The sequence below is a fragment of the Scleropages formosus genome, chromosome 23, assembly GCF_900964775.1.
Source record: "Scleropages formosus chromosome 23, fSclFor1.1, whole genome shotgun sequence".
Taxonomy (NCBI): Eukaryota; Metazoa; Chordata; class Actinopteri; order Osteoglossiformes; family Osteoglossidae; genus Scleropages; species Scleropages formosus.
The window spans coordinates 6932793-6956518 of record NC_041828.1 but is presented as its reverse complement, the minus strand read 5'-3'; the positions used below and the strand labels follow the sequence as shown (position 1 = coordinate 6956518).

General features: G+C 47.8%; 1 protein-coding gene across 3 annotated transcripts; it reads left to right on the top strand.

Moving 5' to 3' along the window:
• Positions 1-57: 57 nt before the first annotated feature.
• On the top strand, positions 58-23487 carry glcci1a (glucocorticoid induced 1a). 3 transcript variants are annotated; one of them, XM_029248069.1, is made up of 9 exons: positions 58-720; positions 881-1301; positions 10692-10843; positions 17320-17409; positions 19771-19902; positions 20339-20488; positions 20790-21000; positions 21258-21374; positions 21481-21944. In XM_029248069.1, the coding sequence occupies exons 2-9, from the start codon at positions 887-889 to the stop codon at positions 21534-21536; spliced, it is 1323 nt and encodes a 440-aa protein (XP_029103902.1). In that variant the 5' UTR covers positions 58-720; positions 881-886; the 3' UTR covers positions 21537-21944. The 3 variants fall into 3 exon arrangements, with proteins under 3 accessions (XP_029103902.1, XP_029103901.1, XP_018609860.2); XM_029248068.1 differs by having other exon boundaries at positions 82-720; positions 19774-19902; positions 21254-21374; positions 21481-23487; XM_018754344.2 differs by having other exon boundaries at positions 82-720; positions 21254-21374; positions 21481-23487.
• Positions 23488-23726: the final 239 nt, after the last annotated feature.

Here is a 23726-nt window from a genome sequence, read left to right as displayed (position 1 = left end):
CGTTTTAAAAGCTGTGGTATTGTAGATACCTTACTGTGAAATATTTAAATAATAAAAAAAGTTTATCATGCATTTATTCTTGTGGAGTTTTTCAGTCAGTTTTGGTGCGTAAATACAACTTTGCAATGTTTGTTCATTGCAAAGTCTAGAGAACTGATAACAGAATCTGTAGTTTTTTTTTTTACAGGAGCGCACCGTTGTGCTCTGTTTTATTCCGACGTACCTAAAGTCTTATCTAAAATCTAGCGAGGGCGTCACGTCATCAGTGTGTTTATTTGTCACCATCTCACACAGCGGGCACCCGACGCGTAAGCTTTGCCTCCGAGCTGTCAATTTAAGTTAATAACCAATAAAATTTCGAGGACAAACACAAGTCCGAGCGCTACAAAACCTCACTGAGCTCATTGGCCGCTTTTTCGCTCAGTAACGTCAGCACTGACCAATGGCTGCTTAGAATCACTATTAGCTAGCCAATCGATGGTTTAGCCTGCCCCCGAATGTCAACCAGTGGCTCGGATGCAGCAGCTGTCATTGTGAGAAGACATAAAAAAGCGACCGTAGTTGGAACAGTGGGACTTTTCGCTTCACAAACTACTTATTGTAGTGCTGTCAAACTCCCGATATTGTATCTGAACATGAAATTTGGTCTGACATTTTGTCCTCACTAACGCTACTTTAGATTCGTATACCATAAGCCATGCCATGTAGTTCGCAACTCGTGTAAGTTTGCTCTGCTTACTAATTCATTACATCGCAATTTAAGAATAATAACTTAATAAACTCAGAGTTAACAGTTTTCTTTTTATAAGCACAGATGTCTGAGTCGCGCAAATAAAACTGGTCCAATGTGTGCGCTGAAAGTGCTGTTTTTTTTTGCTAGGCGGTGATGTCAACATCATCATCCACGAGCCCCTCGCACCAGCAGCCAGCGCGTGTCAGGCGCGCCACCGCGGGCTCCCCCACCGCCGCCGCCGCCGCGCCCGGCCGCCTGCAGCCCCTGCGCGCCACTGTGCCCTACCAGCTGCTGTGTGGGGGTCCGCGCAGCCCGACTCGCTGTCCCTCCTCCTCCTCCTCCTCCTCCTCTTCTTCCTCCTCCTCCTCCTCCACCTCCACCGGGAGCAACACGGAGCCGTCGACCTCCCGCTGCTCCAGCCCCAGCAGCAGCAGCCCGACGACGCAGCCGCCCTCAAAGCCCGGCGGGAGCGGCTCGGCGGACGGGTCCAGCGCAGCGACTCACGGACGGTCCCCGCCGCCGGAGACGAGCTCCCCGGAGCCGGGCGGCGGCTCGCCTGTGTGCGGAGGTAACGCCGGAGCTCCGGGACCCGCCGTTGCGCGACTCTCTCTCTCTGTCGGCCCGGTTCTCACGACGCGAATGAGAGGGGGGGAGCAGCGTTGCACCGCACCGCTGCTCCTCTCCATCGAGGTGATGATGAGACTGGGCGCGCGGTCGTTCATTGCAATCCGGGCTTTTCTTAAAAACCGCCGGGAATCGAGCGCGAGCGCCGGAGCGGGGCGGGATGACAGAGAGTCAGAGAGTGCGACACCGGGCGGGCGGGCTTCGGCCAGCGCAGCGGGCCTCCTGCAGCCCCGGAACCGAGGGAGAACAGGCAGGGCCGGACCCGGGGAACGAACCGCGAGGCGTGTTCGCGGGGGGTCAGCACCGAAATTCCACGCAAATTATTACGTGCCACCATTTTAGCGGTTCTCGGTGACGTGCGCGAGAGGCTTTTTTCTGCGCTCGCGGCCGACGACGACGCGCCGCCGCGGTTCTGGTCCCGGTTGCTTCGGCGGGTTGGAGCCAGAGGAGGAGGACAGAGCGGAGCGGGAACGCAGCAATTTGAGTAAAACGGTGTGTTCTCGTATCTATAAATGCGCCTATATATCGCGTATGTGTGTGTATATATGTATATATATATATATATAATAATATAACAGTATTGACGTGAGAAAACGATGTGTGACGTGACGTCGTCGTTGGTGGAAGACGGAGAGGAAAGTTGACAAACGGTGGCGGGGGGTGCGGGTGGGGGTGGTATTATCCGCGGTAAACACGGTACAAACACTCACGTTATCGTGACACCTGAGCTGAACACTAACGTTTCTGACACACTTTTAGTCACACGGTGTAATGCGTCTCTCTGCCCTCCGGATGCACTGCCGATAGAGGGATGACGACGACGACGATGGTGGTGGTGATGGTGATGATGATGATGATGATGATGGTGTGTGATGGATGCAAAGGGTGAGTCGGGCAAGGATGTCCAAGCGACTGGAAGGTTGAGCCACTGCCCAGGGGCCCAGTGGCTCAGAGTTGGACACGATGATGTAAACATGGCAGAGATGCTCCACGTCAGCACCGCCGCGGGGCCGCCGGACCCTCCGAGGGGCTCGGCCCTCTCGTGGCGCCTCGCGGACGGTAACGGTAATATGGCAGGTGCGATGGAAGGGGAGAGAGTCGACTTGCACGCCATCTATCTGGGATGTGCGGTGCCCTGATCTGCACTCCTCCGTTTCTGAGAGAAGCATGAGGCGGAGATTAACGCGAAGGACCGAGGCTGACGTCAAGGTGTCGGTCACGGTAGACGTCAAGGAGATGGCGGTGGGTTCCGAGGCCCTTCGCACCAGGAGCGTGTCTGTGTCAGCTGCGATGTCGATGGCATCCTGGAGAAGCTGTCAGTCGCTCTTCTTCTCCATCCTGTGTTGTGGAACAGTAGGACCTGGGCTTTGGTCACCTGCGGTCAGTGCTCTTTGACCGTGTGTTAAGTGGTTCTTAGTAAAATGGCTGCAGGGAATTGCACGCTGGAAGATACCTTTCACAATGAACCTTCTGACCAGATCGATGTGGTCAGTGTTGTCCAGTTGGTGAGTTCTAGGGTGACCTTTGTGAAGTCGTCGTCTTTTTGTTCTCGTTCTGATCTTTACCATGGTGCCGGGGTATGTTTAGACATTTCTGCTTTCAGGGCCACCTCCTTCATCCCCGGGACGCAGTGATGTCCTTCACGTTTTTCGAGATGGCGGCCCTCGCACGTTGTGTTCTGCTCTGCCGGTGGAGTGCTGTCGGGGATTTGGCGATGGTGACGTTGGGTCGCTTCGCATTTTTTAAGCATCGGTGTTCGGCTTGACTAGTAGTCAGCCTGAGTCACTTAGCTAAGTTTCCCTCTTGGATCGGCATCAAAGCATCCCCAGGAAGACTTGAAGACGAGAAGCACAATTCGGCATGAGGCCTTTGAGAAAATGACGTCACCTCTGAGACCAGATGCACCCAAACAAAGAAACCCCTCACCAAGTCAGTCTGTATCTGGGTTATAATGCCTTGAGGGTTTTGGGCCGAATTTAAAACTTAGTTTTGTGGAAAAATTGCATCTTTAACCAGAATTATGCATTTTTTAAATCCTGTTTCCAGTTTTCCCCTCATTTAGTTGCTAAGGTTGGCATAACATCATTACACAGATACTAGAACAATAACAAAACATTGGGAAAAGGGTTAGTAACCTGGGCCTACTATTTTCTAACATAATTTGTATTGTTTCTGGGTGGTAATATAAAATTCATAAACTTTGTCTGTCTTGGTTTAAAGTTGTTGAAGGAATGGGTGATATTAAGCGATGTCCCTTTTACATCTGTACGTGGACTCAACATGGTAGAGCTGTGCTTAACTTTGACGTGATATTGAGTGCTCTCATACATCTCTTGAGAGCAATTCTCCAATGCATTTTGGAACAGTAACATTTCGTCACTGTGTTTATGCTAAATATGCTTCAACGACAGGGTATTTTTGCGTGTGGTTTACCGTAGTTGCATGGTAACATGGTGAGATTAACATCAGCAACATTTATCTTCTGATAGTTTAGTCATAAAGTCCTTTTTCTCCTCATCTGAAAGCACAGCTTAAGCCAGTGGCACACATGATTATTTCAAGGCAACTTCACAGCAACATGTATATTTTGTTTTATCTTCAAGATGGGTAATTCCACATCCCTGATCATTATGATGACAGTGGACATGGACATGGGACTTGTCACTACTGCAGGAGAAAAGCAGGTGCAGGATGCATGAGTAAATAGCAACTTCAGGTTGCAATCCTGTTGGCCTTAAACATGGCTGAAAATTTTTTTTTAATTTTCTTTAAAATTATAAAAAAAAAAAAAAGGACACTTAAAGCAGTAACATCTTCTTCTAAGACATGGCTCTTGCTGCTGTTGAATCCCATTTCTCGGACTGCTACTTTTCTGTTCTTCCATACCCCGGCTTGGCACTTAAAGCATGTCCGGGATGCGTCCAATTAACCCGCTGTCTTTATTTGCTCAGTTACAGGGGCTTTAAAAGATTTTTCTGTGTTTGTGGTGCTGTGGTTTGCTGGCTAGGATTTTTTGTAGACAAAACGCCTTAAGTATGCATGCAGAGAGCGTTACGGTTAATGTCAGTCCATCCGTCGGCTTCAGAGAATGAGCGAGCTGTTGTGCTAACATTTACATGGTGCTGCGTAACACTTATTCAGACTCAGCCCTAAGGCATTAAAGGGACTGGGTGTAACTATCAGTGGCATTGTAGCTGTGGTGGTACACTTGTGATCAGAAGGCATGAGGTTTAAATTGGTGGATTTACAATGTGTTATAATCTCCTGGTAAAACATGAATTGGGTAAAGAACTGTAAGCACTTAGTCGATAAGGCTGCAAGTCTAACAAATGTATGAATGTTATGGTGTTTGTGTATTCCCTGTGATGTCATACTCGTTCAGAATAAGCCATTGGCAAGTACGTGCTTTGGTATGGGGGTAGGCCAGTCGGGAAAGCAATAACGTGACGGTGCAAGTGCTCCTCCTCATCAGCCTCAGCTCTGCTTGCAGATAATGAGTGGAACAGTGGTGTCCAGGGTTGTGTGTGAGCATGACTGTTAAGGGGGGGGAATCGGGGAAGAGTTCACAAGCGACGGAACTGGAAGCGAGAGGAGCGGAATGTGACGCAGGGAGCTCCGCTGTCACTGGAACTTCAGCCTGACATCTTCCCAAAATCTGCCTTCCTGGGAGACGGCGCCAGGGCCTTGAAGCTGGACACTCCAGCAGACATTTGGGCCATTCCCTGAGAGGAAAATGCAGTGCCCTTTCTTCCCACTGACCCTGGAATGAATAGGCTCGATTATTTCACGCCATTTAGAAGATGTCTGTCTTTGTGTCGGCAGAATAAGAACGATGTTTTGACGGTGGCAAGAGTGACGTGTGTGCTGATTGCCTTATAAAAACGGACTGCTGGCTGACTGAGGACCAAGGAGGATTGGAGTCATGTAGTCAAAGCGTTGCAAGGAGAGGTACAGAGGGAGATGACAAAATGGAGAAATTGCTCAGCGGAGGAGTTGTCCCGTGGTTAAGGATGAGAAGCTGAAAGTCACTTGTCACAAGTATACATCAGTCACTGCTGTTGTGCGCTAGAGCACAAATCAAAACCAGTGTGGCATGGCGTTTGTTCTGTTTTTGCAGATGTGTTGAGAAGGTACATTACAGGTACCGCAGAGTCCCCCGCCCCCACAGAACTAACTTCATTTGTGCTCGGTTGACATGTATTTTCCAGTTTATACTTGACCTTGTGAAGGAAGGTGCACGGGGCATATTGCAAATTGTATGAGACTGTTAGTAATCTGCTGTGCAAGTTACCAAATGAAGTAGGGAAAAATCTTGATAGTTTTGATAAGAAATCACAACTAATACTTGATTTCTGCCCTGATGAGCTTGAGAACCGAAACACACTATTTTTCCACATGTAGATGGAAATCTCCCGAATTTCAAAATTAAAAGGTACCCTTTTGTATAAAATTTGTAAAACTTAGCGTTTTAAAAATTTCAAGCTGCTGTATAAACTAATGGTCACCTTTTTCTTAGTGTAACTTGGTGATCTAAAAGGAAGGAAAGGGTCTTTCTTATGACCTTGCTGCATTGATTAGGGTTATTGATTCATTGGGTCCAGCGTTACATGTTGTACCAGCCCATCCATAATAAACAACCCTTTTTCCCGAGTTCTTTTTCCAACCACCTCAGCAGGCAGCTGGATGCTGATTTTTGTGCGTTTATTGCAATTTCTGGATCAGGTTTTTCAAAAAATTCTCCCTTGTCTGAGAACCCCTTGTGGTACCTCCTCACAGGCCTGGTCCCGCCAGTCTCATTCCAACCAGAGGCTTTGTGTTGTTACATTTTGTTGCCATATGGCTATGATTTATCTGTGATTCAGCTGGCACTGTGTCTGCACCAGAGCAGGCGAGTGTGAGGGCAAAAAGCCATGTGCACTCATGGAGATGTATTCTGATTTGACATGGTTAGTGGTATTTTGTGGCTTAGTTGACATTGCTTGCCCAGGTAAACTCAAATTAACTGTATTGCTTGAGGGTACAAGAGCAGGGCACCTTGTGGAAATTTGAAGTTTGTATGCATGCCCTACAAAAGCAGCTTTTCTTCCTGCTCCATATCAGTGGGTGAGTCTCAGTGTTAGTTTAGCACATTATTTGCTTTTAAACGTCATTTTTGTCTTGTATGTCATGGAAACAACCTGTTCAGTTGTGTGGTTTTTAATTTTTTTTTAAAAAATAAATCTTCTGCGACATTTCTGAGAATGAATGTCAGTCCGGAGTTCTCTTCCCTTTTTGATCTGGGGGTGTCTTCATTTTCCATCTTTTATTTAATTCTAGTCGCAGAAATATTTACCTAAGGGGCTGCTCCACATCCAGGTCAATGTCAGCAAAGGTGAAGCACATTTGGAGGCTGTTTTTGTTCCCTGCAGTGGTGATCGCTAACAGTGAGCTGACTACATTGCCGCGCCCAACGACTGGTTGGTGTTGGTCCCTGGACTGTCTGTTAAGATAGTGTACCGTGTCCACATGCAGCTCAAGGTGTAAATGAATGTGAACACAAGATGGGCTCGGCATCCTCTCAGCTCTGGTGGTCTCTGGGGCTGCCTCAGCCCCCCACTCCATTTCATTGGGACCCCCCTCCCAAATTGGGTTCTGCTCAACGGCCATCTTGTTCCTTCTTGAACCCAAATCACCAGTGCTTCAGGGTTATTGGCATTTGGAACAACCTGCCACAAACCCGCCTTGAAAAGGGAGGTCCATGGCAGCCCTCATGGCCATCTGCAAGAGAATGCAGCCCTTCAGCAAGTGGCTTGCAGCCCATTCGGGGGTCTGTTATTGTACTGCCAGGCTGAATACAATCTGTTAAGTGCCCGCTATTATTTTAAAGCTTGATTGCAAACTTGAACCCCGGTATAATTTTTATTCTAATGTATGGATATTCCTTCTGTTGCTGCCCTGTATTACAAGGAAGGTGACTGACATCTGTTAACTATTTGAGAGAACAGGATCTGAAACACTTTGACATTTTAATCAATCGCTTGTTTTGCAGCTGAATGGCACAAGTTGTGCTGAAAAGGTAAACACCACCTGTGTTTTTTTCCTGGTCGAGGTCTGCTGAACTAATGTACATGCTCAGCTACTTCTGCTCATACACCTTAGAGAGAAGTAAATGACTATGTTTGGAGCACAGCTGACTTTAAACCCTTGTCCTCAGACATTGATCAATAACTCGGGTCTCAATACATACAGGACCTTCTGTTGCCCGTGGCGATTTTAGTTCTCCATTTTTTGGGATAAAATGTCTCTTTTATTGCTTGTTTAGGTTAGTTTTGCAGGACAACTGAAACTTGTGCTTTTAACTACGTGTTCTTTCCTTGCTTAAGACTTTGTTTTTCAAAAAAAAAAAAATGCTATTGATTTGGGAAGTTTGGACGTGTTTGTTTTGTGGATTTTCCCTCATTACTTTTTGCTTTTGTTCCCTCATGCGACCAGTAAAAACCCCTGAATGCTGTTGCACCTGTTTTCATCAGCTCCGTAGCAAGGCACACAATAACACCACTGTTTTCAGCCATGCAAATGATCTGCTGCAGCGTATTTGAAAATGTCCCAAACTGTTATGTGTTTAACTGGAGGACTTGGCCATTGATTGGACCTTGGAAGAAGCGTCTGTTGGAAAAGAGGTTTTCATTCTGATCTTTGCATCATTATCTGAATCTTTTGTAGAGGTGGTTCTGTCCTGCATGATGGGGAGCTCTGGGTGCGCAAGTTTTGGAACAGAGGCCCACAAAGCATGCTGGGATGCCTACTGGAATCTCTTTACTGCCTTTCAACAGGGGTCTGGGGATGTGCCCATATTACCAGCGTCTTAAAGCTCTGAAACCTAATGTATACTAATCAAACAAGGGTGCCATGTGTGCTTTTCTGGGAAATGTGTTTACCAGCCCTCATTGCATGATGCCTATGATGGTTTTGCTGGTGCCCTCCTATGCCTCTTCCCCCAGCTGGACACTGTCTGAAGAAACGGGGTGTAACTGTGGTGACTGGCTGCTGTTCCCAAATGCTGTCGTTCATCACAGGTCAGGTCTGATCAGCAAAAAAGTTCCAGCTATTCTGGATCCCCCGACTCCCCATCTGAAGTACACTGCGGAGGGAGTGGTCTCTGGTTGATAGGTACGCTGGCCATGGATGCAACAGCCTTTCAAAAGCTGGCCCGTTCGGACTGTCGGGTTTAAGCAGTCTCCAAGGCTGCAATGTGGTGCTCAGCATCTCCTGTGCTCTTCAGCTACTTTTAGAGCCTTCACTGGCTTTCATTGTTGGTTTCAGTTCTCGCTCTGAGTCGCGTCTTGTTCTAAAATCACTTTATGAGCTTGGCGCTGGGCCATTTCTCTCGGCCAAAGTTTCAAGCGCTTAATGGAGTCAGAATTGGCTGTGCAATGTTTCGTTTGGTAATATTCTTCACGGTTACTGGAACTGAATTTGTGATACACAAAGCATAATGTGCTTATTTTTTTTCTGGGAAAGTGGTTGTGTTCTCATTATAGGAAGCACGTGAGGAGTGACGGGGGGAGGGGACAGGCAGTCACTTTCGAAAGGGGTACGGTTGCTATAGCGCTGCAAGTTGGTGAGGTAAGTGTCTTTAACTTGAGCCGTGCTTGCCCAGTCTACTTTGGTTGTATAGGTTGAAGAAGGTCCTGCACTGTGGCCTTTTCTCGTTTTGCCTCCTCCTCGTAACATTCTGTTCCGCAAGATCCTTGTCAAGTCTTAACTCACTCCCAGAAAACAGGGCTTTAATCTATCGGATTAGCACCAGGTGACCCCAGCCTGCCACTGGTACCAGCGCCTTCAATCCATACAGAGCAGCTCATCTTGAAGCCGGGTAACTTTCACCTCCCTGATGGGGCTTTGAGACAACTGTGAATGTTCATTTTACAGTTTGAAATGTAGGTGCTTAGTCTTTCATTTTATGATTCTTCTTCCAGATACGGAAAGGGCACGAGTGATGCAAAAATAAATGTGATCTCTGGGGCGATAGCCTTTCAGATTTCTCGGAAGTTGTTTTAACAAAGCGAGAAACTCAGATGTCATTCTGAGGCACAGGCTCCAGGTTCAGCGTTAGGCCCTGCCTTTGTCCTCTCCCATGGTGATACCAAAAACCTTGCTTCCTGGAGTCTTGTCCTGTTAGATCGACTTTGCTACAGTAACACCCCCCCACCCCTCGGTGGTTTGCAGGTAGACAGGGATAGGTGTAATCTTTACTTGCCTCAGTGCAGACACTGACACACACACACCTCTTCAGGTCACACAAAAACTCAAATGCTGAAGAACCAGGGTGTTAATGTTTTGATTTCATACATGTGAAGTTTCCAGAAGAAACACAAACAACAATTGGGAACCATTTGAGCTGCAGAGTTCAGGCCAGTTTTCCAACAACAGTACAGTTTCATCTCTGGTCTACCTCGTGATGTTGTCCAGCAGAACTGCTGTCCTCACCTGTATCTGACTGGATCAGCTGGGATGGATGCTGGATTGGGGGTCTGTAGGATTCACTCGATATGCCTGAGGGTTGAGTGTCTGTGTTGCACTTTTGCTTTGAACAGAGATCCAACAGAACTGGCTGAACACAGAAAATACTTATGTTCTAAACAGCTGAACTGAAATGGAGCCCATGCACAGAGTCATTCACAACCACTGACAGGTGGACGTTGGTGTGAGCAATGAATAACATGATAGTTGTAGTAAAGCAGAGGGGACTCTTGGCTGAAAATATGGACACCGAGCTCCCTGCTGAGGGAGCAGATTGGCTCATCACCATACACACTGTAAATCGTGCTTTCAGCTGGTTGGGTGAGAGCTCCACAAAGCTCAGCAGCGACGAGGGGCCTGTTGACTGTGATGAGGAATGTTAATTTGTGGTTCTGCTCGGTATAAATATCAAGTATTCATGAGGTGAGAGTTTGCCATCGGAGAAAACAAAGTAGCTTTGAACGGAGCACATCCAGCTATGTGAGAATGGAGATCACCAAGCCAATGAGCAAATGCAGCGGGAAGTGAGATTCTGCCAGACTGTCTTTACTGCAGCTGCTGGAGTTTCCAGCCAAGGCCCTTGGAACAGGAATGAGTGATTTGTAAGTGAACCCCCCGCCCCAAGCCAAACAAGGAAGTGTTGATGATACGCCTCTGAGCTACCTGCATGGAGTGAGCTGTGGTCCGTGCTGCTGATCTCTGTCAAGGTGTAGTATTTGGGGGGGGGGGTCCTCTGACCAGTTTCTGTAAAAGGTCAGTGTCCTTTCAGTGTACTGGATTGCATTGCTGTAAGGAATGAACATTTTCCCCTCTCTCCATTCATCCGTTGCAGTGGAGAGGCACAGGATTCAGCCGGTCCGAAGCTCAGGAGCCATCCGTCGGGCATCCTCCTTGGGCACCATAACTGGACCCTATTTGACGGGGCAGTGGCCACGAGACCCTCACGTGCTGTACGCCTTCTGCGTGAAGGACAAAGCTACACAGGTACTGTGTGTAGATATTAAAAACCCAAACCTCTCCTTATGTGCCATACAGGTCATATTCATCTCCTTTGTCCAACATGATTTGACAAAACCACCCATATGTGGCGATACCTGTGATTCTGAGAATGTAATCAACTGTGCTAAAATAATATTTGTCTTAGTGGGCAATGCCTGGATCGAGGACAGGCTCTCCGTGGGCTGCTCTGAGCCCCTCTGGTGCAAGCTGTGACGTCCAGGCGGAGGTGGCCCCGCTGGCCCCCTGTGATGTGGCACTGTGCTATTTTTAACAAGGGCTGCTGCAGAACTGCAAATTGTCCTCATCACCAGGAGCTATTTCTGTTCTCATAACGGAGTCCTGAAAACGCCTGCAGTTTTTCTTCCCTTTCAGACAAGATGCCCATCAGTAAAGCACAGGACTTTTCTTGACTTCCAGGTTCACTTGGTATCTTATAACCCAGAATGGGGTACAGAGCAGGTCAGAGTGCTCAGAAACTACCCATCTGGTGCCTAGTTGCTTTCACCACAAATCAGCTCTGTCCAAAGCCTGACCTTGTTTTTTCCCAGACAGATACACAGCCTGAATTTATGTTTAAATGTATTCAAAGTGATGAACAACTTGGTGATCAAAAATGCATTTTTACAACCGATGAAGGTGCAAACATTCTGTTGATGGACAGTCCTCCATTTTAACTGGAGTGCATTAACACAAATTCCTACTTATAGAATTGATAGGAAATAGAAACATAATTGTGACAGATGCAGTGCAAGTTTACAGAGCAGATAGGGGATGAAGAGAGAAGTGAGTGTGAAAGATTTGTTTTGAGATCCTTCTTGAATCTTCAGTTCTGAGGATAACAGGGAGTCATTCTCCCACATTGGAGCCAGAACCAAGAACCTTCAGGATTTTTATTTTGACTCTTGTGTGACCACTGAGGTGCCAGAGATAATTCAGAGACTTTGTGATTCACTTGACAGGGATAGGAGAGATTACCCTTTGAACTATACCATATACTGTGTGCTCTGTGGGACAAAGGATGGAGGAATCATGCTCACCCCCCCCCCCTTTTCGGACAGGTGTTGGAAAAGGACTGTGCTTTTTACCCATTTCTCGTGATTTTTGGAGCTGAGGAGTAGTGTGCGTACCTGTGGCTGGACCCGTCCTTTCCCTCAGACTGAAAGTTACCGACTGACATGGAAGGGGCTCCTTTGCTCTGTCTTCAGAAGTGTTGCAGTACTGCCCCAGTGGATCAGTTCTTGTGTCAAGTATCTTCTCTAAAATCACACTCTACCAGTAGTACATTGTTCTGGGGGTGTAGAACATGGGTCGTGTTTTTCAACGATCTCAATATCGAGAAGTTGTTAATGGTGTAACAGTGGGTGGGATGTCTCTTGTAGATATGTATTTTTAACACTCTGTGACTGACTTTCCTCCTACAGGTCTACTACATCAGTGTAAAACAGTCGGCTGTCCCACACAGCATTGTATCCTGTTTTCGTTGCACTTCGTGCTCTACCTGCCGGCTTGTTATGGCTTGGTGTGGCTGACGGTCTGACTGTCTGGGCTTAGTTTTTTTTTATTTTTTAAATTCTATAAATACAGTTCTGCCTTCAGAAGACTGGCAGACATGTATGCTCATCTGCAAAGGATGTTAATAAATGCAAACACATCCTAGTGTGTACAGTACAAGAAAGTAAATGAGGGCTGTTGGAGGCATTACCCTGGGGATTCACTGGCTTCCTGTACAGTAATATTTTTTGCTGTGTAGATCTCACAGGACAGCAGCTCAGATTTCCATAGAGGGCAAAGGCGACTACTGTACTACTTATTTTGGGTGATGGTGCCTTCAAGGGAGAAGACCTGAATGGCCCTGTTGAGCATTAGTGTGCTGCTGAATATGGGTTTCGGCATCTGTGGGGTGAAGTGAAGAATTTCAGTTTGGTCTTGAGACTTAGAAATGATTAGTCCTGCAAGGGTTACTTAAAAAATTGATTATGTACACATGCTGTGCTAAAATAAATGTCCTGTGAAGCCATATTAATGGTACTTGTTGCTTTGGGTATCCTCCCGACACAGGTGTGTGCGTTCAGGTTGTCACCTTATGGAAGTCAGCCCCTTGATGATGATCTCTCAGCAGGAGTTAAGCTGAATGTTGTGTTCATTGTGAAGGGAAATCTGCTAGTCTTTTTTTGTGGGTGCAAGAGAGCACTCTGCCACTGAGATAGACAGGAAGTTGAAGCTGAGAGTCGTGATGTGACCCTGCTGCAAAGCACACATGCCATGAGCCCTTTGTACCCTTCTTACCTTGCCAAAGGGCTCTCTGATGAAGAAACCAGAAGTTCACTTTCATTTTATATGCACGTCTCAGAAGAACGTTAATTTAAAAGGTGCTGTCAGTGGAGAAGATGCAAGTTGGGAAAGCCCAGGTACTGTGTTTAGTGAGCCATGGCAAACACTGGTGCAGCAATCCAGTGACCACTGTGCAGAAAAGCACTTCTGCAGCCTCCTCTCCTTGTAGTTCTGGGGCAGCAAGTAAGTGCGGCACTTAAGGACATGTACCTGTTACCTGAAGGTTGCTGGTTCATTCTCCACTCCCTGGTACTGTAATATAGAAACCCATCTGAGTAATGTGTGCCAGAGAAGTGGTCACGTCTGATAAACAAGCGGTACTTTGATGATTGTGTCTGTATCTCAAGCTCTTCATCTGTTATTGAATACTTTGTATACAGTGTTGTGTATTGCTTTTCTCTGACGCAAGACACAGCTGACAAGGCAATAAATGTAATACTGTCGAGCAAGGTAATTAACCTGGTAAGGTAAACACTCAGCTGTTAAAACGCTACAAGCTGCAGTTGGCTAAATAATAATGAAAGCATGGAGTTCCTCATCTGTGGTGTTTGTGACAGTTGTGCAGCCGCTCCAGACGGACTAGTGAAACTTGAGTCTAAATGCCAGGGAATTTTGGGGGGTTGGGATGAGATGCACAGCCCCTCCCTTGTCCCACTGCTGATCTCCCCACAAAGACGCTCTTTGAAAGTCCTGTCATGCCAGATGAATGTAGGGTCTCGGCGGTGGACGACTGGCGGGAGGGTCGATAGTCCAAGGTCCAGATACTGCTTGTCCTTCCTAGGAGACGAGGACAGCTCACTGGCCTCTCTCAGGCCCAGATGAGCGTGATTCCACAGCGAGTGGATCTTTTCCTGGCGAGACGGAGCTTTGAATAGGTCAGCCAGCAGTCATGGACTTGCTTTTTAATCCATATACCCCCCGAGTTCTTTCTCTGCTCTTCTGAACACAGGTAGCATTTGTCTCTCCTGTGATCCCTCAGCTAATGCCTGGGGGTCTGTCCTCCAAGCTTGTGGCGGACGTGTCAGTGAGACCCAGTGTCCTTCCGCTGGGGACATCCGTTGGATTTTACACCCAATTTGGCACCTATATCTCCTGAGTGAACAAGTGAGTACTTTTGTAGTATGTATCAAAGGACTTTTTTTTTTTTTTTTTTTTCTCTCTTCCCAAAAGCCCCCCCCCCCGATTTTCTTTAAATTAGATAGTTATGAAGTCTCTCTACAGAAAACTCAAGGGAAAGGCTAGATCCACCTTAAAAACCATACCAAAATAACTCGCACAGTTCTCAGTGCTCTGGTGTATGACCAGCAGCGGTGCTCCCGTTTTGATTCACGATGGTAACTTTTGCAGGGTGGCTCCCATAATCTCCTCTGCCACAATCTGTCGATGCTTCTGGGAGTTTGCGTCTCAGTGGCTTCTGGTCGGTGACGCTCATCATTGGTTATATTATTTAGATAATCACACAAAAGAGTAGAAGTACGTTATAGCTGCTGTTTTTATTTTTCATTGATACAGGGGGTGCCATTAAAAAGACACCTATAAATTTACTTTTGCAGCATGCAGGAGTGCATGAATTTGAATAAAAACATAAATTATATCTTCCTGAATTAGTCTTCGTGACACTTTTTTTTTTTTTTCTTCTTCTTTTTAATCCCATTTCTGATCTGAGTTTTCTTTTTTTAATTCTGTAGTGATAAGTCTCGTGCAATAGTGCGACAAGCAGAGATGTGTGCAGGGGACGAGCAAGTTGTGCTGACTGCTGTTCCTGTGGTGTTGCATGTGTCACACAGTAAAGAGCAAGGCACTGTGGGTGAAGAGCATTTCTCTCAACCTGTGTTCCACTGGACCCTCTTGGTTGAACCTCTTTGAAAGAGGAGATTTCACTCAAGATGGAGAGTGAATTTGATGCTTCCTGGTCAGTGTGTGTTCATGCTGATGGATATCTGAACTCGTGTCAAGACCTCCAGGACTTTGTCCATTCAGTTAACAAAGCCCCAAGGTCCCAATGGAGGTCATGAGGTTGAAAGGTCATGGGGTCACAGGTCTCCAGTGCACAGACATTGCAAAGGCCTTGAGTTTAATAAATGTGTGTGGTGTAAACTTCCCTGTGTACCACTGTCGCAGTTAGGGTTCACCTTCCCGGAGAGTGAATTATTAATTATTCATGTCATCTGGTGAAGGCGACACCGTCCTAAACGTCTACGTGTCCGTGAGCTGGAAGGAGGTCTGCCTCCAAAACCCTTTTCGTGACAAAAGATATTTATATTTGCCTGGCTCTGATACTACTTCTTCAATAGTGATGGCATCTTGGTGCTTGGTGCTCAGCAGAGCTGGTGGTGCAGATGTTGGTGTCTCACCACTGTCCCACAGTTCACTGAAATAAACCGTTCTCCTACTGTAATGACACTAATATTGTTCCCTGGTCTTGTTCCCAACAGCATTTCATTTCTCTTTAGAATGACCTTAACATTGCTAACTTCTTACGGTACTTTACCATGGTGACCATGGTCTGTAGCTTTCAGATTTGTCGGTTCGAACAGGAAGGCACCAGGAAGTAGTACCAGGAAGGGCACGCTCGCTCGCAAGCGTCTTGGCTTCACAGCTCCTTCAAAAGAACCGCGTGGCAAACCGCAGCAATGAAGTGCCTGGTTGCACAATGCAGATGTGGTGTCCAAAAGGTGGTGCAGAGCGCGAGCTGTTACCTGCTCAGTGTCACACAGCAGTGAGTCACGGTCCACCCTGGAATGACAGTGTTTTTTAAACAAGAATCGCATTCGCATCGTGGAGAAGGTCCAGATCACGAAATACTGTAGGGTGCCACGGTAGTTGTAGCACGTAGTGCTGGTGTGTCACCTGGGCGATGCGAGAAAATGTGGGTTCGAGCCCTACTCGGTCTATGGAGTTTGCAAGGTCTCCCCGTGTTTGTGCGGGTGTCCTCCCACAGTCCTGAAATTTAGTTGCGTAGCGTAGGGGTTAGAACTGCTGCCTTTGGGCCCCAAAGGTCACAGGTTCAAATCCCACCTCTGGCTGTTGTACTCCTGATCAAGTACCTGTTTACACAGCTGGGTAATTTTACTAGAAAAATTTATGGTTAGTAGCTTAACATTGTAAGTTGCTTTGGAGGAAAGCATTGGCTAAATGAATAAATGTAAATTACACGAGTACGTGTGTTCTAGTGTATAGATGAGTGGTTCACTTGGTGTATCTAGCAGCGTGAGTCACCTTGTGTGGAAAAAGGTGTCGGCTAAATACTGCAGTGTTCATCGTAAGTCACTTTGGAGAAAAGTGTCTGCATCACTGCCTGGTATGGGAGCTGCTCTGCAGAGGGTGGTGAAGTTGGCACAGCTCATCACTGGCTGAGCTTCCAAACATCCAGGACAGCTACGCAGCCAGATGCCTTAAGAAGGCCAGGGCTATCCTCAAGGACCCCAGTCATCCTGGTCATACACTATTTTTTTCTACTGCCATCCAGTAAATGTTACCAATGTATTCGGTAAAAAATCAGACTGGGGGATAGCTTTTACCTCCAGGCTGTTTCTCCTGAACAGCAAAGCGGCATCCAAATTTAACAACTCATCTGGTTTTCGTTAAATAGTTTTACTTATTAGTTTTACCCAGTTCCTATTGTGTTTTGCAAACGTTTTTAACTTATTAATAATTTCAGTGTATGTTACTTTTTATCCCCCCCCCCCCGAGTTTGCAGAAAAAGACATTTCATTGCCAACAACCACTGCTGTCCGCTGTATTGTTGTGCATTTGATAAATAAACCTTAGACTGATTGATTACATGTAAATGTACGGTTGTGCTTTATTTCTTTGCTTTGATTCCAAAGCAAGTAAAATAAGTTGTTTTACTCTCCTTCCCATTTATAGAGCTGAGTAAGTAAAGAAAAGCATCAGTGTAAAGACCCTTCTAAAAGGACACAATAGCAGGGCTGTTCTCAGGACTTGACCTAAAACGTCTGAGTTGCAGGCTGAGATCAGTAATCTGTGTCGGGTGTTTTCTTCACAGTGAAAAGTGAGCTTCGGGTTTAAAACTCTGCCACTAACATCCCCTCAGCCGTGAGGCCTTGGCTGCTGGGAAGGAGGAGAAGCAATGCTGCTGCTGCTGATGATGATGTGTCTTTTTCCAGACCCCCGAATGCTGGAGTGACGAAAGAGGGGAGAAGAGGGCCGTGCATCAGCGCTCTGCATCCTGGGGCAGCGCCGACCACCTCAGAGAGGTACAGCCACCCTCTGCCTGTGCTCCCCTTCACCATCCATATTGACTTGTAACGACAGTGTTGCAGGAGTGTTTCAAGTTAAAGGGGAAATGGCAGCTCCAGCCAGTGAAGTTTTAATCTGGTGGTTTGAACATGTGGCTGCAGACATACCACGTGTCACAAGTGAGGCCTCATTGAGTCATGATGGTGTCAGGGAGTGCCGGGTCAGTAAATGGTTACGGAGAACCACTCCTGGTCCTTCTGAAGTTCACACAAGGGCCTGCCTTGCACCGGCACGCAGTTGTAGCCTGTCATGGAGACGTCCTGAGGGTGCACAAAGAAAGAAGTGTGCGAGCGAGTGCAGAGATGTGGTGCACGCGGTGCTGGGTGGCCCCTCGCTGCGCTGCTAGCCGTGTGATCAGTCCTCACTTCCTGTCCATTTTCACGAACAGGATCCGTGCAAAGACAGCAGCGCATTCGCTGCTCAGTACTTTAATGGGCCACTCCTGTGACTTTTCTCAGTGTTCCCTACACTTGGCACACCTGGAGCACCTGTATGTTCACGTCACCTTTTAGAAACTCTGCTAGCGCTTTTTTCTTTGACGTGCACTGTCTGGTGTGTACATGTACTGCGTGAACAATTTTTCTGAACATATGAGGGTTTTTTTTCTTTTTTTTTTTTTTTTAAAAACACTTAAAATCTAAAACCTAAAGTGCAGTAATGGTACCGAAGTAGAAAAAAGTGAAATATGTAATCCCTTTAGTTATTTGGGCAACAGGGAATTGCCGCAGTACACGCAATCTGTAAATGTTTCTGTGCATTTCTCTATGTGTGGTGAGTGTTTGAACGGTGTGTACTTGGACACACACTTGTGACAAGTGTGCTCCTGCATGGGATACACCTGCTGAGTGTTAAAAAGTTGTTCTAAAACAAGTTAGTGGGGTCAGGTGTAGCCACTTAATGGCTAAACACTCCTTCCTTTTTAAGTGGATTTGCAGTGCTGCTGGAAAGACCTAATTCTGGTACAGCTTTAGTGGGTCGCAGTGCCCTCCTTCCTACGAGCAGCAGTGTGCCACGTGCTTTCATTCACCGTTTTGACAGTCTCTCACTCAAGGGTTAAGAAGTCTACACGTGTTAAGCTGCTCAGAGGTGTACATCACTCGGTTGTTCCATTCTGTCATAAGTTTTGCCCCTGTTGCTGGGCTACTTGTTCGTCAGTTATTCCTGTTGCCATGGAGACGGGACCGAGGGTTAAAGTATTACCAAACGCCGAATGGTATGACACATCGCCTTCACACCTCTGCAGAAAGAGGCGTGCGCACGCACACATGTGGATGCACTTGGCCTACCTGGACTTGTTACACACACCTCGCATTCGGTGTCTTCAAACAGCTTTTGCCATGTTTACATGTGTTGTTGACAGAATGTGTAACCGTGCATTTCTGTGGTGTTTGTGGCGTTTTTGATGACCACACCACTGCCTCTCCTCATTGACTGGATACTCGCTTCCCCAATTAACCTGTACCAGTAATTTAGTGTGGTCAGTGGGATTGCTCAAACCACAGCCCCCTCTGGTGGCGGTGCTGTGTCGCTACACTCTAGGTTGGTGGTGGTGTGACAAAGGAGATGGTGACCTGTCCTCTGACTCCTGCTCTCAGACACAGCTGGGCTCACAAGTCTGTTCATAGCTAAAAGCGTAATACATATGTTCTGCAGCTTATGCACAGGTTGTGTTCAGGAAAAATTTCAAACATAAAAAAAAAAATGCACTAAAACTTAAGGTAGTTGGAAGGTTTTTACAAAAAAAAAAAAAAAAGTACCCCCAAACTCTTGTTAAAATTCTGATTGCTGAGATTCATCCCTTAAACTCATGCAGCAGTTGTCATTCTCTTACTATTTTATCTACTTTTGTGTTTTGGGGCAACAGTACACCTTTTACAGGCTCTGTTATGATAAGATATTCACCAGACAGATATGGTTAGGGGTTAATACTGGTTCTCTGAGAAGGCACAAAATGCACAAACATGAGCCATTAACAGTAGACTAATATTATTGATGAAATATTGTGGTACCACACTGATACTGGTGGGCTTTACTTCGCTTTGGGCAGTTGAACACAGGTAGCATTTGTTCTGCTGCAAGCAATTAGAAGAAAATGGAGAAGTGGCAGAGTATGCCGCTTCTTTGGGGGGGCTGGCAGAAGGTTTGGGAAAAAGGAGCTGTCAAGTTCTACAAACTTGCTAGTCTCAGATCGGTTGGGGGGGTTGCTGTGTTCGTGTGTCTGTCTGTCTGTCATCCTGATGTTGCTGAAGATGTACCAGGTTGCTCCACCTTGTTGGTCCTGCTGACCGCCCGTTCTCCCCCCTCGCTCCTCCCCTCAGCAGATCTCGAAGCTCCGACAGCAGCTGCAGCGCAGTAAGCAGAGCGGCCGAAACAGCAGGGAGAAGGAGCTCCTGTCCCCACAACAAACCGCCCAGACCACGCAGACGCCCCCGCTGGGTGGTCACCCACAGGTGTGTCACCCTGGCTAGACTCCAGAGCCGAGGCTCCAGTCAGTCCCCTGAGGCCCCCGATTGGAAGAAACCACGCTAGAGACGGGCTGTTTTCACTGTGAAAGTGGTGTCACTGGATAGCGATCAGAGCAGAGGGACCTCTCTGGATTTGCTCGTTCTCGATGTGTGTGTATGAAAGGGACAGCGCAAGTTAATAGGTGGATGTATCCTTGCCAGCCAATAGGAGTGCAGGTCGGACGTCACTGCCCCTCATGGTCAGCTCCACCGTTGGCTCTGTATGCTGTCACACCTCCCAGTGATTGTATTTGTAGAGGCAGGAAAAGTGAATGTGTGTATATGCTTTCGTAGTGCTAAATCCACACCGTCTATTGTGGTGTTCGTCAAGAGTGCTTGGGGGGTGTGTGTCTGATCTCAGTTTTTACTCTCCTGTACCCAGCTGTCCATGTCGAAGTCAGTGCAGATGCCACTGTCCAACATCACGGTGCCCAAGGCCTCCATGTCTAGGGTGCCGAGCAGTATGGAGGGCATCAACCATGAGCTGGAGAAGGTCTTCATCAAGGACAATGAGGAGAAGGAGGAGCTCAAGGTGTGCATTTGGACACACACACACACACTCCTTCGTATACACATTCAAATGGTAAATGTATGGAGGGCGCTCTGGGGCCGCACACATACAGACATTGCCTTACTGCCCCGAGTTGGGGAGGGGCCCTGCTGTAGTACCCTTGACTGAACTGTACCAACTCCTGGACCTGAAGGGCTGAGGTAAAATACTCTGCTGTAACTCAGTTCAGTCTCTGATAGGAAGTCGGTTAACAGGCCGTAATAACGTAAAAACGATGATTCTCATCAATCCATTAGTGCGGTCTCCTGTACCCCACTCCCAGGCCCTGGAAGTCCCCGATGGACGGCGCGCCCCCTTCCCCCCCCAGCAGCGCAGCAGCAGCACTCGCAGCGTGGACACACAGACTCCGTCGGCGCCCGGCCGCTCCAGCAGCTGCTCCAGCCTATCCCCCTGCCCGTCGCCTGCCTGCCCCCACGGCTCCCATGACGGCAGCCCCTACTCCACGGAGGACCTGCTGTACGACCGTGACAAAGGTCTGCCTAGCCCCCGCCCAACCCCCTCTACTCCGTCCACACGCACCCACAAACACAGCAGCGCTGAACTCCACCTGAGCAGGTGCCTTTTTGAAACGAGGATCACAAACCGCTTCGCTGACGCCCTCACTTATCCTCCCCGTTGCAGTTAGTTCGACAGAACTGCAGATACAGTGAGCCTCACTGCTCTGCTGTGGTCGGCAGCTGGAAATGTACTGGCTTCCTGAAGCCCTGATCTCTGCCTCCCCCACAGACAGCGGGAGCAGCTCACCTTTACCCAAGTTTGCCTCATCACCCAAGCCCAACAACAGTTACATGTTCAAACGGGAGCCTCCCGAGGGCTGCGAGAGAATCAAGGCCTGCGAGGAGCTCGCGTGAGTCCATCCCTCCTCTAGAGCTTTGTCCGTGATTTCGTCCCCCCCCCCCCTTTCTTTTAAAAAAAAGAAAAAAAAAAAAACTACCCTTTCTGCTGCATACCAGGTCCCGGCCATCAGCCACTCCTCCGCTCTTCTCCTGTCCCGACAAAAACAAGGTGAACTTCATTCCCACGGGCTCGGCCTTCTGCCCCGTCAGAATACCGGGCTCCTCCTTCTCCACCTCGACCTCCGACCCCGATGACGACGACCACGACCCCGGGCCGGGCCACGCGCCGCTGCCCCTCACGCGGGTCTCCACCAGCACAGACGATCCCCCTTCAGAGGCCCCAGCAGTGCCACCCTCGGAGCAGGAGGCGGAGGCATCGGACGGGGCCTCTTCGCCGCAGAACTTTGTCAGCTAGTCTTGGACAGAGCAGGCTTCTGTCTTGGCCCTACCCTGGTGTACCCCGGGCCCCCCCCCCCCCGCACCTCAGGCCTCTGGTAACCCCCAACCCCCTCTGAGACGGACCCCACTAATCTGCTGTACCCCACATTCTGCATGGCATAGCAACAATATCAGAAAAAAAATAGACAAAAAAACCTAGTGATCGTAGCATATTCTTAAGCACTATTGGCAGGGACAGGAGCTCAGTACTGAGTGGTTATGCTGGCATTTTGGGGGGTAAAATAACAAAAGGAGAGTCACGTACTTTATTTAGGGTTCTTAAGGGGTGGGCGGGGGGCATGCAGTTGAAACTGGTAGTATGTTAAAGATAATTTATGTGTCATATGGTCTGTTTCAACATCCACAGTATGAATAAGCTCTATATCAAAACAAAAAAATGCTTGTTTGAAGTTGAAAAACCTGTATTTCTTTGTCGTGTGTAACAGGAGGAAAAGTGCACTGCAGGGTTATGGTCTCGCACACAGTCCAGATCACGTTCCCACATGTCATAAGGAGAACTGAGCGCAGGTGCTGTACCGTGTCCATGTTTCCCGAAAGGTATTAACCCTGTTTCTGTGGAAGGAGCGGCAGACACTGACCCGCAGGTACTCCACGGCAAGGCACGGTACCCGTCCGCCTGCTGCGGGGCTTGGGCCCAGCAGGCAGCGCCTGGATCGCGTCCTGCGGCCAGGGTCCTGAAAGCCATACTGGGCCTGAGTGCCCATCCACAAGCTGACAAATGATGTGCGTAGGTGTGGCGATGTGGCTCTGTTTGGGGCCCCGGGGTGCAGTCCGGTCCTGACCCGACAAACACGGACGCTGCAGTGTGAAGGCTGTGTGCAAGGAGCCTTTTCCTGCTGGCAGTAGTGTAATGATCACCACCCAGCCTGGGAACAAACATCACACAATTTTTCTCTCTCCCCCCCCCCATTGTAAACATTCCCATATGTTTTCCTCCTCGACACAGTGACAGCGGACACACCTGTGATGGGCTGCAGACTTCCTCGGGCAGTGTAACGTGGGGGTGGGGGGGGGTTCTTCACACAGGCCTCGAACCCGAGTTCCACTGCATCGCTTGAACCGTTCCATCTTTAAAGGGGTTGAGAACAAAATATGAGCGGCTCTATACAGATCTATATAGACCCTTAATGGTGGAGAATTTCAAAACAAATGGGAGCAGCGCGCATGACAGGTTCAGGACCGTACGCCGAAAGGCTGTAGAATAAAACACGTTTGTTACAAATATACAGAACGTTACAAGTAAAAACATTTATTGATCCCGATGCGAATTTTTTTCACTTTCCATTTTTCACCCTCCTGTGCAGCAATAATTGATGGGTGGAATATATTTTTTTTCTACTCAGTAAATTGGAAAGATACAGATGAACATTCATGTAATTTTGTAAGGTCACATTAAAAAGGAAAATATGACAAAGTGCTGTGTATAGACAGGTGTACCGCTGATGAAATGGTGTATTTTTAGTTACACTATTGAGTACTGCTTTAATGTGCACTGATGCAATATTACTGCTGCACCTGTATATGGCGCTGTGCTTTTATTCTTAAATGTTATACTATGGTAAATTAGGTAAGTGCAATAATGCCAAATACTGCTGGAAGTCCCTCTGGTAATTATTGTAAGCACTGAATGTAAATTAAACCCACAGGTGTTTTGTTCCACTGTTCACGCCATGCTGGCTCACTGAGTTTGCTGTTCTGGGGGACACACACCAGCGTGGGAGTAACGCAGCAACACACTAACACGCTTGACACGCTCGCTCCTTTGTGTTGACAGAAAAAGCCGAATCGCGTGGAGGTACGGTCGCACACGAGGGCAGCGAAGCGTCGGAGTGACAGCTGGGTGCGTGGGTGGGCTGGGGGAGTCACCATTGTTCCCCAAAAAAAAAAAAAAAAAAAATCCTCAC

What these genes read in the sequence shown, in the direction of transcription:
- glcci1a (XM_018754344.2), top strand. Translation starts at nt 887, where the DNA reads ATGTCAACATCATCATCCACGAGCCCCTCGCACCAGCAGCCAGCGCGT. An exon ending in TGAAGGACAAAGCTACACAG is followed by an intron (nt 10,844 to 17,319) that starts GTACTGTGTGTA and finishes GTCTTTTTCCAG; the next exon opens with ACCCCCGAATGCTGGAGTGA. An exon ending in CGCTGGGTGGTCACCCACAG is followed by an intron (nt 19,903 to 20,338) that starts GTGTGTCACCCT and finishes TCCTGTACCCAG; the next exon opens with CTGTCCATGTCGAAGTCAGT.